This window comes from Chiloscyllium plagiosum, chromosome 13, assembly GCF_004010195.1.
Source record: "Chiloscyllium plagiosum isolate BGI_BamShark_2017 chromosome 13, ASM401019v2, whole genome shotgun sequence".
In the NCBI taxonomy this organism is placed as follows: domain Eukaryota; kingdom Metazoa; phylum Chordata; class Chondrichthyes; order Orectolobiformes; family Hemiscylliidae; genus Chiloscyllium; species Chiloscyllium plagiosum.
Window position 1 is genome coordinate 53,435,309 of NC_057722.1, and position 15,592 is coordinate 53,450,900.

General features: G+C 40.5%; 1 protein-coding gene across 1 annotated transcript in view; it reads left to right on the forward strand.

The window, feature by feature from the left end:
* The window catches only part of LOC122556387 (serine-rich adhesin for platelets-like), a 144,495-nt gene that overhangs the window by 82,236 nt on the left and 46,667 nt on the right, over window positions 1–15,592 (forward strand). The window contains exons 48-54 of the mRNA XM_043703021.1: window positions 3,766–3,888; window positions 4,719–4,844; window positions 7,214–7,339; window positions 9,541–9,654; window positions 10,401–10,511; window positions 10,815–10,928; window positions 14,092–14,205. Of these exons, the coding sequence (XP_043558956.1) occupies window positions 3,766–3,888; window positions 4,719–4,844; window positions 7,214–7,339; window positions 9,541–9,654; window positions 10,401–10,511; window positions 10,815–10,928; window positions 14,092–14,205 (828 nt within the window). The remainder of the gene's footprint in view (window positions 1–3,765; window positions 3,889–4,718; window positions 4,845–7,213; window positions 7,340–9,540; window positions 9,655–10,400; window positions 10,512–10,814; window positions 10,929–14,091; window positions 14,206–15,592) is intronic.

Sequence of the window (15,592 nt, forward strand, 5' to 3'; positions counted from 1 at the left end):
ATGTTGTGCCCTTATTCAAGTAGGGCTGCAAAGAAAACATGGGAACTGTTGATCAGTAAGCCTAACATCTGTGGTAGGTAAGTTACTTGAGAAGATTCTGACAGAAAAGATATACATGCATTTAGAAAGATAGGGTTTGATTAGGAGTAGTCAGCATGGCTTTATGCATGGGAGATCATGCCTCACAAATTTGTTAGAGTTATTTGATGTAATGACCAGGAAAGCTAATGAGGCACGATGGTGACATAGTCTATATGGAATTCGGTAAGGCCTTTGATAAGGTTCCCCATGGTAGGCTGCTCAGGAAGTATAGACGCATGGAATCCAGGGGGAGCTGGCAAATTACATATACAATTGGCTTGATGGTAGGAAGCAGAACGTAATAGTGGAAGGATGTTTGTTCACTGGAGGTCTGTGACTAGTGGAGTGTCTCAGGGATCAGTGCTGGGCCCATTGCTGTTTGTGATCTATGTCAATGATTTGAATGAGAATGTACAAGGCATGATTAGTAAGTTTGGAGATGACACTTAAATAGGTGATATTGTGGACAGTGAGGAAGGTTACCAGAAATTGCAGCAGGCCTTTGATCAGCTGGGAAGTGGGCCAAGAAATGGCAAATGGAATTTAATGTGGATAAGTGTGAGATCTTGCATGTTGGAAAGTCAAATCAAGGTAGGTGTTTCATGGTGAATGGTAGGGCCTTAAGGAGTGTAGTGGTACAGAGGGATCTTGGAGTTCAGGCGCACAGTTCTCTGAATATGGAGTCACAGGTAGACAGGATAGTGAAGAAGGCTGTTGGCATACTGGCCTTCATCAGTCAGGGCATTGAGCGTAGAAGTTGGGAAGTTATGCTGCAGTTGTACAGGACATAGGTGAGGCCACACTTGGAGTATTGCATTCAGTTTTGGTCACCTTGTTATAGGAAGGATATTATTAAACAGGAAAGAGTGCAGAAGAAATTTACAAAGGTGTTACCAAGACTCAAGGGTCTGTGATTTAGGGAGAGGTTGGACAAACTAGGACTTTTTTCTTTAGAGCATAGGAGACTGAGGGGGGATCTTATAGATGTGAAAAACATCATGAGAGGCATGGATAAGGTGAATGCACTTAATCTTTTTCCCGGAGGTGGGGAATCAAGGACGAGAGGGCATCAATTTAAGGTTAAAGGGGAATGGATAAAAGGGAACATGAGTGGCAACTTTTTTACGCAAGAGGATGTTATACATATGGAATGAGCTGCCAGTGGAAGTGGTTGAGGCAGGTAAATTAACAACATTTAAACGGCATTTGGACAAATACATGGAGAGGAAAGATTTGGAAGGATATGGGCCAAGTACAGAGAAATGGGGTTAGAGTGGATGGACATTTTGGTCAGCATGGACCCATTTGGGCCAAAGGGCCTGTCCCCATGCTGTAGGACTCTATGACTTAATATTTGTATTGAAATATTGAGTCCATCCATGGTATGTTTCTTGGGGAAGAAGAAAAATAGGCTACCAATTCACTAACTTTATGTGCTCTGAGTTTCCTCATTTCCCCTCCCCCCACCTTGTCTCAGTCCCAACCCTCGAACTCAGCAACACCTTCCTAACCTGCATCTTCTTCCTGACCTCTCCGCGCCCACCCCCACTCCGGCCTATCACCCTCACCTTTACCTCCTTCCACCTATCGCATTTCCAACGCCCCTCCCCCAAGTCTCTCCTCCCTACCTTTTATCTTAGTCTGCTTGGCACGCCTTCCTCATTTCTGAAGAAGGGTTTATGTCCGAAACGTCGATTCTCCTGCTCCTTGGATGCTGCCTGACCTGCTGCACTTTTCCAGCAACACATTTTCAGCGCAGATATAACTAACCCAATATTTTTAAACTGCTTTTCTTAAAACTTTGGAGCTGATATTTCCCGAAAGAATTTGAGTATGACCAATTCATGGTGTATCCCTATCTCCAGTGCCACTGTGTATGCATCCCGATGGCACCGTGCTGCTACTCTAAATTTTATAAATGGATGTATTTTGAAATGAGATGTCAAAGCTGTTAGATTTTGGTGCATTTAAGTTTTACTGCTGCCGTAACAACATTGCCAGTGACAATCCTTGCATCCAGCTTTGCTAGAGCACAAATTGTAGAAAATACATGGAGTGGGCCAAATGGCTTCCTTGTGCTCTGTAATAATTATATGATTGTGTGATCTCAAGAAAATAGCTGATTTTCCTGTTATTGCAATAAAAACCACCCCAGTGTCAGCAAATACATCCTACAGTTTTCAATCATATTCAGTCACAAATCCCAGTAGGGCACAGATCTTTAAACTAAGGAGCTTATGGAGCTCATAGGGAAAATTTAATTTCCATGTTTGTGATATTGTTTAACAGAGTTTAGCCTGAGTGAATGTAAAGATATCAAATTAATAAAAAAAAGTCTTCACATATCAGTGAAACTTAAGAAATTAGATTATTGCTCAATGTTAAAAAGCAATTATTATACACATTAGTTAGTGTCCATGCTAATCAATTCAAGATGTTTATTTATTTATATCAATATTATGATTGTGTGCTATGGTTCCAAGGATTAGAAATTTCAGTTATGCTAATTTGAAGAAGTTCTGACTGTTTTCCTTAAGAGGTGAAGGCTAAGAGGAAGTTGACTTATTTGAAGTTTTTGAATTCATAAGAGATAAGGACAGAGTAAACCAGGAGAAACTGTTCCTGCTCATTAAAGGAACAAGAATGAGAGAGCTTAGATTTAAACCACTTAGTAAATTAAGTAATTGCGATATGAGAAAAATATATTTTCACACAGTGAGTGGTTTGGTTCTGGAATTCCTGGAAATTAGTGGATACTGATTCAATTGAGGCATTCAAGACAGTAGTAGCTGATTTAAACAGAACTAATATCCATGGTTATGGGGTGTTATGGCGAGGCCAGACCCTCTCAAACTATTTCAAGAAAGTAGCCTTGCTAGTTGTTTTAAGCAGGTGTAACATGGATATTCCAGGAGGGATACAGTTGGTCAGACCACTTAGTTTTAAACAAAACAGAATTTATTTACAAGATTAATAAATGAAACACAAACAAAAGAGGACAGAACACTGAATAACCTCACCTATCTGAAAACCCAACAGATTATACCAATTTACTGATGCTGTTCCCAATACTTGCAACAATCCCCATAAACACCCCTTGGCACAAAAGGTAAAATCAAACCCAGGGACTTACAGGAGAGATGTCAGAGAGAAAGGCGGATTAGCGTGGAATTGATTTTTTTAGGTCCAGGAACCTTTTCAACCACTACTGCTAAAACCAAACCAAACCAAACCAAACCAAACCAGAAAAAGCTGAGTTGGGAGAACTGACCACTTCTCTTTCATTCTTTAAGTGACATTAAAAAAAACTTGAAAGTGTTTTGCCTGAGGCAGCATCTGTTAGCTATAATCAAACTGACATTAAAACCCTTCAACTTAGATTTTTGGGAATCTGTGACTTTTACCGCCTCTCTGAAATTAAAAAGCCAAGGGCAACATATCCTTGTTAAAGGGACAGCATTGTCACAAGGGAAAGGGTTAGAAAATGACATGAAGTCATGTTGCTTATGCTGACAGCCTGTATGAACATGATGGGCCAGCACAGTGCTTCTGCACTGTAACAGTTCTTGTGATTTTCTGAAACAATGGGGAAAAAAAAGCTTCATGAATGTAGAGGCGTAATTCTAACAAGGAACAAAAATAGAATGAAGTTTTTAATACATTCCTCTGTGTCTGTCATTACAGCAATTGATATTTGCACCCTCAGCTGTACAAATGGAAAATGTTTCATAGATACGTCCTCCAACCAACCTGCATGCCAGTGTAATAGAGGATACGCCGTGGATGATTCAGGCTCAATCTGCAGAGGTGGGATATTACTTTGTGGGCTGTATTGATATACTTCCTGCTTCTGGCACTGCCTACGTACTGTTCTGCAAGGCTATTGCTAATCAATGCTATTGCTAATCTCCTGACACACAATCCAGCCAGTTTATGCGGCACCAGAATGCTACATTTGGAGCATTCATGTCCAAGCCATAAATTCATAGATGAACCATTCCACTACAAGATGGATTTTGCATACACATTATTTAAAGGACAAGGCACTCGACTTACCTATAAGGAGCTTGTTAAGAAATCATTCCCTTTTACAAAGTATCCGGAAGTAGTCTAGAGTGTTTTTAGAAATACTTTGGCAAGTGCCTGGATTGGCCAAGTGTGTTGCATCCTCATAGGGAAGTCAGAGGAGTAGGTGCCCTGTCCACACAAAAGCAGTGGCAGTGCCTCTAGATCTTCAGTACAACTCAAAGAGATGGGGCAGAGATTGTACAGAGGACAATGTCTTTGCTATGATTTCAGGCACTTTGAAACTAGACTCTACATTTGTTTTGACAGTGACTGGAACCTGCCAGCACACCTCTGTATGGCAGCCAAGGCAACCAAGTCTTCATTTCAATCCTTAGCAAAACAATTTGTCTAAAAGCTTACCTCATAACAGCTGCACAAGAATCATTCCTTTCCCCTGACCTGGCTGTAAGCCACATGCCTACGTGACTCACCAGGTGCGGATCCCCAAAGCCTCAAAGGAAATCAGTGTCTGAGTCAAGTACTGGATCAATTATTCAATCAATGTGAGGAATCCTCCTCTGGGATAAACAGATGTTAAATAGCATTCATCTTTTCTCCCTATTTTACAGATGTCAATGAATGTAGTTTGTCATCAAACAATTGTGAGCAAACTTGTCAAAATACTGTTGGTAGTTTTAAGTGTTCGTGTCAATCTGGTTACCTACTGGATCAAGGAGACAGAGCAAGTTGCCACGGTGAGTCTGAATTTCACTCGAGTGTAGGGAAAAGAAAAATGTCACAAAGTACTGTATGAAAGAAAGTAAATTCTTTTGAAAATAAATCTGAAGGGTTCTTAGGAATCTGAACACAAGGTCGAATGATTTTCTTAGCAAAACATTTTAAAGGTAATAACGGCACTCTATCCTAATTTCCTTGCTTCAGCCTAGGGTTGGTCAATTTGCTTCACTTCTGCCCTTAAGGTCTGTTGCTTAACACAAACAAATTTAACTCTAAGAAGTAATTGCTGAATCCTAATGAGAGTATACTTACATAAAACAGAAGCAAGCGATTCAGCCACTCAGTCTGCTCCATAATTCAATGAGACCATAGGCTGATCCAATAATCCTCAACTCCACTTTCGTACCTTTGCCTCACAACTCTTGATTCCCTAACTGCTTAAAAATCTGTCTCTCTCAGTCTTGAATACATCCAGTCTGTGTAGCCCACTGTGGTAAAAATTCCACAGATTCATTACCTTGAGAGAAGAAATTCCTCTTAATCTCTGGTTTAAATGAGCAACCCTTTATTCTGAGATTCTGCCCTCTGGTCCTAAATTCTATATATTCACACCCTGTGTGAAGAAGTTGTCCCTCAGGTACCTTATAAATCTTTCCCGTCTCACAATAAACCTCTGCTCTCTAGTTTTGCACTCCCCGTCTGTCAACAGATTAAGAGAAACAAAGAGCCATGCAGCATAGGAACAGGCCCTTTGGGCCATCAAGCCTGCCCCAACATATACTGCCTTTCTAAACTAAAATCATTTTGCCTCTGCATAGTCCATATCTCTGCATACTGACGTATCTGTCAAGATGCTTCTTAAATGGCTATTTTAACTGCTCCGACCACCTCTGGCAGGAAGTTACTACCCTCTATGTTAAAAAAACTTGCCTCTCACAACTTCTTTAAACTTACCCACTTTTATCTTAGATCTATATCCTCTCATAATTGATGTTTCCGGCTTAGAAAAAAATTTCAACTATCTCTACTATCAACTCCTCCCATAATTTTATCAAATTACAAATTTACCTTAAAAGTTTATTTTCTCACTTTTTTAAACTATTTTGGTCATGTTTTGTTGGTTTTTAAAACTTTCCCAATCATCTGCTTTACCACTAATCACAAGCCAGCGCAGAGAGAAGTGCTAGATGTGGGGAAGGACATCAGGAGGGCGGAGATATTGTTGTTGGTTCTTGGAGGGTCAAGCTGGAGAGATGGTGTATATCAGTTCCTCAAGCCTAGGAGAGAGGGGCATGTCAGAGGACACGTAAAGGGGTGCAGAAGGAAAGCAGACAATGTTTTACATCTAGATTTTGAAACCTGTGGCTGAATGGGAAGCATGGGGGTGTTGGATCTAGATTCTATGACCAGCAGAGGTGACAATAGTGAGGTGTTACAGAGGGTCAGGTGGGGGTGTTTGAGGAGTCGGTTCCAGCAGGGGAGGGTCAGAGTGAGGGTAGGGGAGCTGATATATGGAATTGAGTCGTGTTGGCTGTCTCTCATGTTGGGAGAAAGTGTCAGTGATCGAGTGGGGTGGAATTGGGGTGGAATACATCAATGCTGAGTTGGGGGTCAGTTTAATAGTTCCTTAGAAATTAGAATAGGTTTTTAGTCCCCTAAATTTCTTGGGTAACTTTTAAGCTTATGTAAGCATGTATGGATTGATTGACGTGTGAGCAAAGCCAAAGCAGGCTGGGACTCTAGGAGTATAGCATAATGAGAGGCGATCTTGTACAAACATGTGGGATTCTAAAGGGGCTTGACAGGGTAAATGCTGAGAGGTGTTTACCCACATGGGACAATCTAGGTGCAGAGAGCCTTGTAATAAAGGGGTGTCAATTTAAGACTGAAGTGAGGAGGAATTTCTTCTCTCAGAGGGCAGAATCATCTGGATATTGAAGGCTGAGATGGACAGATGCTTGATCAGCAGGGAAATCAAGGATTACAGGGAAAATACAGGAAAGTGGACATGAGGAATTTTAGGTCAGCCATGAATGCCATAGCAAGCTTGTGGGGTCAAATGGTCTGGTCCTGTGCATATTTCTTATGGTCTAAATTGGAACCTTGCAAATTTTCCAATTTTAATGGGGTCTCTCCAAGTGTTCCTGATGCAGAGTAGTTGTCTTTTGGAAAATTCAATTTCCTAGGCAATTCTCAAGAATTCTGTCAGAGGTTCCACATGGTCCTGACATGCAACACCTTTCTGTGCTGCTGCATTGTCTCCATAGCTATTGGACTATCAGAGCCAAATGTATAGTTGCTGTTATCAGGCTTCAGTGCCCACACGATCTTAGTTTCTGCTGTAAACTGGTAATAAAAAGTATTTGTTCTTTCCATTTTTACACAGATATCAATGAGTGTGAATCAGAATTCAACAATTGTAATCAAATTTGCCGCAATACTCCTGGCAGTTTCAAATGTTCCTGTAATTCTGGTTACATGTTGGATCAAAGAGACAAAGCAAGTTGCCACGGTGAGCTAAAACATGGAAACGGCAAATATCGCACAGTAATGTATGAAAGAATCGTTCAGACATCAAATATAAATTACATAATTGTTGCACTGGTTGAAAAGGAAGTCAATGTGATGAAGGTTATTTTATGCATAGAAGAAAACAAGATAATATGTGAGAGGAAAAACATAAAGAACTGCAGGTGCCAAAAATCAGAGACATAAACAGAAATTGCGAGGAAAACTCAGCAGGTCTGGCAGCATATGTGGAGAGAAATCACAGTTAACATTTCTGGTCCAGTGACCCTTCTTCAGAAAAAGGTTGGTATAAATGCTGGAGATGCAGTGGGAGAAGGAACAAGTAGTAGATGGAGATGAAACCCAGAGAAAAAAACAACAGTTGAACAGACAAAGGAATGGGTAAAGGTCAGTCTGGGGGAATCAGACTGGGACTAATTGGGATCATTAGCTGACAATGGAAGCTCAACACATACTGAAAGAATGGCATTTCATTTTCGACTTGGGGTGCAAGCACGAGACAGAGATGTTGGCCAGTGAATGTGGTGGTGTGTTGAAGTGGCAGAACATAGATGTCCATAGGTGTCTGCAAATTGAACCCGAGCTTCCTGTTGTCTATTCCAGTGAAGCTCGTGGAAGCTAGAAGAACAGCTTCCCATTTTTCACTTGGGAACTCTGCAGTCTTTGGGACACAATATTGAGTTTAATAATTTTAGTGCCTGCACACCTTCTTCCATGTCCTTACCCTAACCCCCACACACCAAGCCTTGTCATCACATTGGCTGCTCCTACACCTGTCCCATTATTTGTTACTAATGGTCCCAATTAGCAGTTACTGATACCCCCCAGGCTGACCTTTACCCATTCCTTTGTCTATCCAACTGTTGGTCTCTGCCTCTTTCTGGGCTTCATCTCCATCTATTGATTACGCCCACCTTATCGTCCACCACAACGCCACATCTTCAGCATACATGCCAACCTTTTCTTAGCTACAACCAGTTGAGAAGAATAATGAAGTGAGATTAGTTCTATACAACAATGTATGATTTATCTAATTATACTTTGTTTGGCCTCCGTCCTATTCAGGAGTCAGAAAATTGAAGCCTTAAGGACACCAAGCAAACCTACATTTCATCAATGTAACAGTTATCTGCCCAATAACAACCCCAGATAATACTTGATAAGGATCTTTTTATTTACCTTTATTGTTTCCCTTGTAAGCAATATCAAAAGCTAGAGTTATACAAAATACAATTGTATTTATCAAACAATAATGTTGTTACTCACCGGATTTACCCGGGGAGTATTTCAACATTTAGATACACTATACCTATAATCCTGTGTGTAACTCATTTCAGTCAGATTCATGTTTGTGTTGTGTTGACTCACCTTAGCATCATGAGAGTAGGGCTACTGTTTTTGGTCACTATTCAGCAATATCTGCTAGAGGGAAGCTAGTACATTTGCATAGATGTAAATTAAAGATAAGTTTAAGCTTGATTCTGATACCATGCCAAGTCTTGCCTCCTGAATGGAATTTTCTTAACAATACCACACCACACACAAGAACAGGTCCACAGATGTAGTATTAGTGTGATCAATGCCTATATCACACTCATGGAATGTGGGCATCCACTAGCTAGGCCAGTATTTATTGTCCATCCATAATTGCCCAGAGGGCAATCTCAAGGCAACCACCTTGCTGTATTTGAAGTCACGTGTAGACCAAAGCAGACAAGAACAGAAGATTTATTTTCCTAAAGGATATTAGTGAATCAGATGGTTTTTAGAACAATTAGTAGTGGTTACATGGTTGCCTTTAAACCATCTCTTTATTGCAGATTCTATTGAATTCAAATTTCACCATCTTCCATGGTGGGATTCAAACTCATGTCCCCAAAACACTGGTCTGGCCTTCTGCATTGCTAATCAGTGACATTATGCCACTGCCTCCCCACCCAAAATCCCTCCCCCACACCACCTTTATCTGCAGCTCCCCTCACCCCCATCCCCAGTCCTGAATAAGGCTTACACCCGAAATGTTGACTTCTCCACCCCTTGATGCTGGCTAGCTTGCTACGTTGTTCCAGCCTACTACTTGTCTATTCCCAATAATTAAGAACAGGACAAAAACAGAACTTCAAACTAAGAGTGTTATGTTTTGCAACTTTCTTATTTTTCTATGTTGGTGTTTTTTACCCCCAGATGTTGATGAGTGCTTATCAAGTCCATGCAACAGAAAAGGTTCCTGCATCAACACACAGGGTTCCTATTATTGCGACTGTGTAACTGGCTGGACTGGGATGTCATGTTCTGAAGGTTAGATATTCCATTAAACAGACTGCATGTTTGCTACAGTTTTCCACATGCTTCATTCACTGGCTCAGAATGGAAATTTGATGATAAGAACTTTGAACAAAATACTTTGGAATAGCTTCTAAAGATCACACGCCAATGTAGCAATTTCACAGAGAAGAGAACTTTGGATGGTTGAATGGTCTTTTGTTATTTGCAAATGAAAATTACAAATTAATACATTGTAATTATGCAAAGTGTCAATCATGAATGTTGCTTCAGTTTCTTGAGCTATTGTAGTCAATGCTGTGGGACTTGTGCATTCTTAGCCTCTGGTCAAGATGCACACCGTGATAGATTTTGCAGGGGCAGTTTCGTTTCATGTGGTTGAACCTCGATTCTATAATGGGCCTGACCTTACAAATGCTGCAGAGCAGGAAATGGGTAAAATTCAAAAGAGGCGATCACTTGAATAAAGTAATTGCTTATGTGAAGATAAAATGTTAACAGCATTTACAAGCATTTATTCTTGCTTCACTGTCTTCCTTATCCCCTTAACTGTGTGATTGCTCTCCTTTTCATACGCTTCCATTTAATTTTAAATGTGTTTATCTATTTCATTAATATTTATGGCATGTAAAAATATTATTTATGTGTCATGTATAAATATCATTATTATTCAGCCAATACATAACCATGTGCAATAGATTTTTACTTTTAAATAGCAATTGACTCACTAAATAGAAATTAATTTTAACTCTTTGTTCTAGATGTAAACGAATGTTTCTCTAATCCCTGTATGAATGGAACCTGTTTGAATACACGAGGAAGTTACCAATGTCAATGTTTCAGTGGCTTTACAGGACGACACTGTGAAACTAGTATGCCATTTATTCTGAATTCTATTCTGTGAAGTTTAAAATAATTATTTTAAAGAGCCATGATTCAAGATACTGCCATATTGCAATATATTAGAACTATTATGCATCCAGCAATCTGTGTCATAATCAAATGAAGTTTTCTGTATCTGAAACATGTGAATCTATTTAAAGATTCCTATAAACTATATTTACAATCCTTTTAGTGTTTTTAAGTCTGTTGTCATTTTATATCTTATATGTAAAAACAAAAAAAATTATTTCAGAAGTGAATGAATTATGATTTGATTTCATTTACCTTATCAGATATTAATGAGTGTTCCAGCCAACCATGCAAGAATGAAGCCACGTGCATTGATTCCATAAATGCCTTTGTATGTAACTGTGTGCCTGGATATACTGGTCAGCTCTGCCAAAGAGGTGCTGTATTAAAATTATTTTCTTCTCAGCAGAACAGACAAATGGTTTGTTACCATATAGTGAAAGATAAATAATACTTCTTTGTACAATATGATAATGGTTTTGTAAAATAACTTCTTGACCACTGTTAATTCTATATGCGTCTATAGCACCACATTATTCCTGCTCTGTCCTCAAGCTTCGTGCTTCTTGCTCCTGGCTCTTAAAGAGTGGCCAGTCAAGTTGTGACAATAGTTTTCAGCATCCGATTTCAAGAAACTGTTTAGCTTATAATCTAAATCCCATTTATTACATAAACTAATTCAACTTCTTGTCTTAAGTGTTAGGGTTAGGATCCAACGGCCCACGTGTTGAGTGTTGGGCAATGATGACAGAAAGTGCATGAAGTACATGATACCTACATAGTAACTGACCACGAGGTTCAACAACACCACATCCCAATCTGCTACTGATGTGCGGTTCATAGAGTCATAGAGTCATAGAGATGTACAGCATGGAAACAGACCCTTCCGTCCAACCTGTCCATGCCGACCAGATATCCCAACCCAATCTAATCCCACCTGCCAGCACCCGGCCCAAATCCCTCCAAACCCTTCCTATTCATATACCCATCCAAATGCCTCTTAAATATTGCAATTGTACCAACCTCCACCACATCCTCTGGCAGCTCATTCCATACACATACCACACTCTGTGTGAAAAGGTTGCCCCTTAGGTCTCTTTTATATCTTTCCCCTCTCACCCTAAACCTATGCCCTCTAGTTCTGGACTCCCCGACCCCAGGGAAAAGACTTTGCCTATGAATTGCATGCAATATTCCAACAGTGGCCTAACCAATGTCCTGTACAGCCACAACATGACCTCCCAACTCCTGTACTCAATACTCTGACCAATAAGGGAAAGCATACCAAATGCCTTCTTCACTGTCCTATCTACCTGCGACTCCACTTTCAAGGAGCTATGAACCTGCACTCCAAGGTCTCTTTGTTCAGCAACACTCCCTAGGACCTTACCATTATGTGTATAAGTTCTGCTAAGATTTGCTTTCCCAAAATGCAGCACCTCACATTTATCTGAATTAAACTCCATCTGCCACTTCTCAGCCTATTGGCCCATTCGGTCCAGATCCTGTTGTAATCTGAGGTAACCCTCTTCGATGTCCACTACACCTCCAATTTTGGTGTCATCTGCAAACTTACTAACTGTATCTCTTCTGCTTGCATCCAAATCTCTTGTGGGCGGCACGGTGGCACAGCGGTTAGCACTGCTGCCTCACAGCGCCAGAGACCCGGGTTCAATTCCCGCCTCAGGCGACTGACTATGTGGAGTTTGCAGTTCTCCCCGTGTCTGCGTGGGTTTCCTCCGGGTGCTCCGGTTTCCTCCCTCAGTCCAAAGATGTGAAGGGTCAGGTGAATTGGCCATACTAAATTGCCCGTAGTGTTAGGTAAGGGGTAAATGTAGGGGTATGGGTGGGTTTCGCTTCGGCGGGTCGGTGTGGACTTGTTGGGCCGAAGGGCCTGTTTCCACACTTTAATCTAATCTAATCTAATCCAATCAAATCATCTATGTTTGATTTAAAAGAACTAATGTTGAAGTCCATGTGTCCTGTTTCTTTTCAGTACCCACTCTAAGAGATTCCACTACTCCTCAGAACAGCATTTCAGTTTCCAGATCAATGTAAACAAAATGGTCGCTTTATAAGCCTTTCACTTATTTCTCACTCCCCAAAGTCTTGCCATCTTTTACAAGGCACAAATTAAGAATATGATGGAATATCTCCCACTTACCTGGATGAGTGCAGCTGCAAAAATTCAACGTGATCCAGGAGAAAGCAGTCCAGGTGTCTGGTGCTTGTCCATCATCTTAATCATTCACTCCCTCCATCACTGCTGTACAATATGGGAAGTAAGATGCATTGCAAGAACTCCCCAAGTTTCTTCAGCAGTGCTTCCCAAACTATGTGGAAGACCAAGGGCAGCAATCATGGAAACATAATTATTTCTATGGCATAAATGATTCTGACTTGAGACCATGAGAAGTTGGAGTTGGAGTAGGCCATTGGCTATTTGAGTCAAGGTTAGAATGGTGCTGGAAAAGCACAGCAGGTCAGGCAGCATCCAAGGTGCAGGAAAATTGACATTTCGGGCAAAAGCTCTTCATCAGTACCCACCTCCACCTCATTGGCCATTTAAAGCTACTCCATTATTCAATGAAATAATTGCAGACCTTCTACCTCAATTCCACCTGCCTACAATATCTCCATATCTGTAATTCCCTTAGTAACAAAAATTTATCAACCACCATCTTGACAAGGTTCAATAACTGAAAATCTACTTGGAAATATTGTTTAACTGCTGTTGGACGTGTCTATACAGGATATAGTGGGTAACCAGTCATGGAAATGCCACAGCTTGGCATATGGGCCATTGGGTGGGTGGGGCTAGCATGGCATGGAGACATAGGAAGGTTTGCAGGTATCAGGTGTGGGTTGATGTAGTTTGGCTGAAGTTGGGGGAGGGGTGCATCAGGGTATGTGGGTATATCATGTGGCATGGGCAAGGAAGCTTTAGGTTTTGATTGAAAGAAACAGGTCATTACAGGGGAGTGGGTGGTTGGGCATAGCCAGGCATGGTCTACATAGGGAAATATGAGCTGTTGGAGCAGAGCAATTACCTGACCTTGGGGTAAAAGGGCCCATGGATAGTAGTTTGGGGTACATAACCTGGCAAAGGGGGCATGAGGAGGACCTTGTAAATTTACCTATCAAAATGTTTCCTCATTTCAGATCAACAATTCATCACAATTAGTGGATACTTGGGATGAATCCCTTTAAACAATTACACAGCCGGTGATAAAAGGTTGGGGGTGGTGAACAGGTAAAGTACAAAATGGATAGGATATAGTAGACTGGAGAGCATGATCAAAGGATGATGCAAGATAATGGAACAAGCTCAGATATAAATATTTTCAGTGGAGACACGAGTATTTAGAAAGGACCCTAGAAAAAATGAGAGGTAGTTACAGAGACATTAATCAATTAAACACTTTAAGTACTCAAGCATCAATTTCTAGTTAAAAAACAAAAATATTTTGCTGACAAGTAACAGTGAGATAAGCTTTACCATCTTACAATTTAATTAACATTTCCTTTGTTTAAATGTAGTGATTGATAACTGTGTGAGCAGGCCATGCAAACATGGTGGGTTCTGCCTGAATCGTATTAATGACTTCAAGTGCATATGTGATGACAATTGGGAAGGAAAAGACTGCAGTATAGGTACAGTCAAAGTATTTTACTTTATTCACCTTGGTTTGATTCTAAAAGTAAAGAAACAATATCATTGAAGAGAAAAAAAAATACATAAACTGAGAATTAGTTTAAACAGATGAGTAATTGGTTAATATATATTTTTGCTGTGTATCATGAGTGTTGTCTGACTTATAAATGTAATAGCTCAGAAAGCACGACTAGAAAGTAACATCATTTATTCTTGAACACTAAAATAGAGCTACTATTTATGGTGTAGCCCCAGCACAGGGTAGTTAGCTCTACAGACCCAATCACAGGTCTGTTTTATCTTTTAAATCAACCTGTTTAGAGGTTTCTCTCAAGCAGGTCAGACTTGAACCCAGGCCTCTCTGGTCTAGGGGCAAGGACACTACCACTACACCACAAGAGGACCCTACCTGGCCCTACTTTATTTCCATTTGATGTTGTGGAGGAGTGGGTTTGAGCTATGGCCAGATCCAGCTTGGGAGTTCATCATATTCCCAAAACCCGTCGTCTGATAGTCAGTTGTAGATATATTTGATGAAGCTGTTCAGAGCTGTTTTTATGCATTTCTGGAGAAGTATGGTTCTTGAACCCAGGCCTCTCAACCCAGAGGCAGGGACACTACCACTACACCACAGTTGCCCACTAGGTCTGCTTTTATAAGAGTTCAGGTGATGAGTTCCAGCTGAGTAGGACATTGCCACTTACCACAGGAACTCATACTCAACGAGCTCCACAGGGAGATTAACTAAATAATAATGATCCTCCTCGTTATTATCGAATAAATAATTATATACAACCAGAAAGCTTTATGACATTAATCCATTCATCAGTGTTCTCAGATATAGGTCTGGCAATTCCTATGATTTGTGAGCACCTTAACTGGAGCTGAGCAGAATCATCGCTCATCTCAGTCAAGAATAGAGATCTTGTTCGAAGAATGAGGTCATTTCATAGCTAGGGATTTCCTTTAGTGCTTGTTAAAATGAATCATCAGCTATGTCCAAACCAATCTGTACATCAGAGGCAGAATGATCTGCTCCAAAGACCCAAATTGGTGAAGAAATATTTAAAAGGCATTGAGGTCCCATTGAAGCTATTGGAGATTATTAATATTCTCTAAAACCAATTAATTTAATTAGCAAAAATCTGGAACTGTCAGAATGCCTCAAATGGATTTGTATTCCAGGTTTAACTGGTTCAAGTTCTGCTGAGACTTTGCAGGAGCATAAATGGAAGAACATTTGGATGCAAATTGAGTAACTGCAAAACTGCTATTTGATGTGGGACATGGGATGTGGGGTGCATGGATGAAACATCTAATGTACCACCCCCATCCAGTGTTTAAAGTTCAGGCTAAATGAAGTGCCAGTGAAATAGTGCTGTGGAA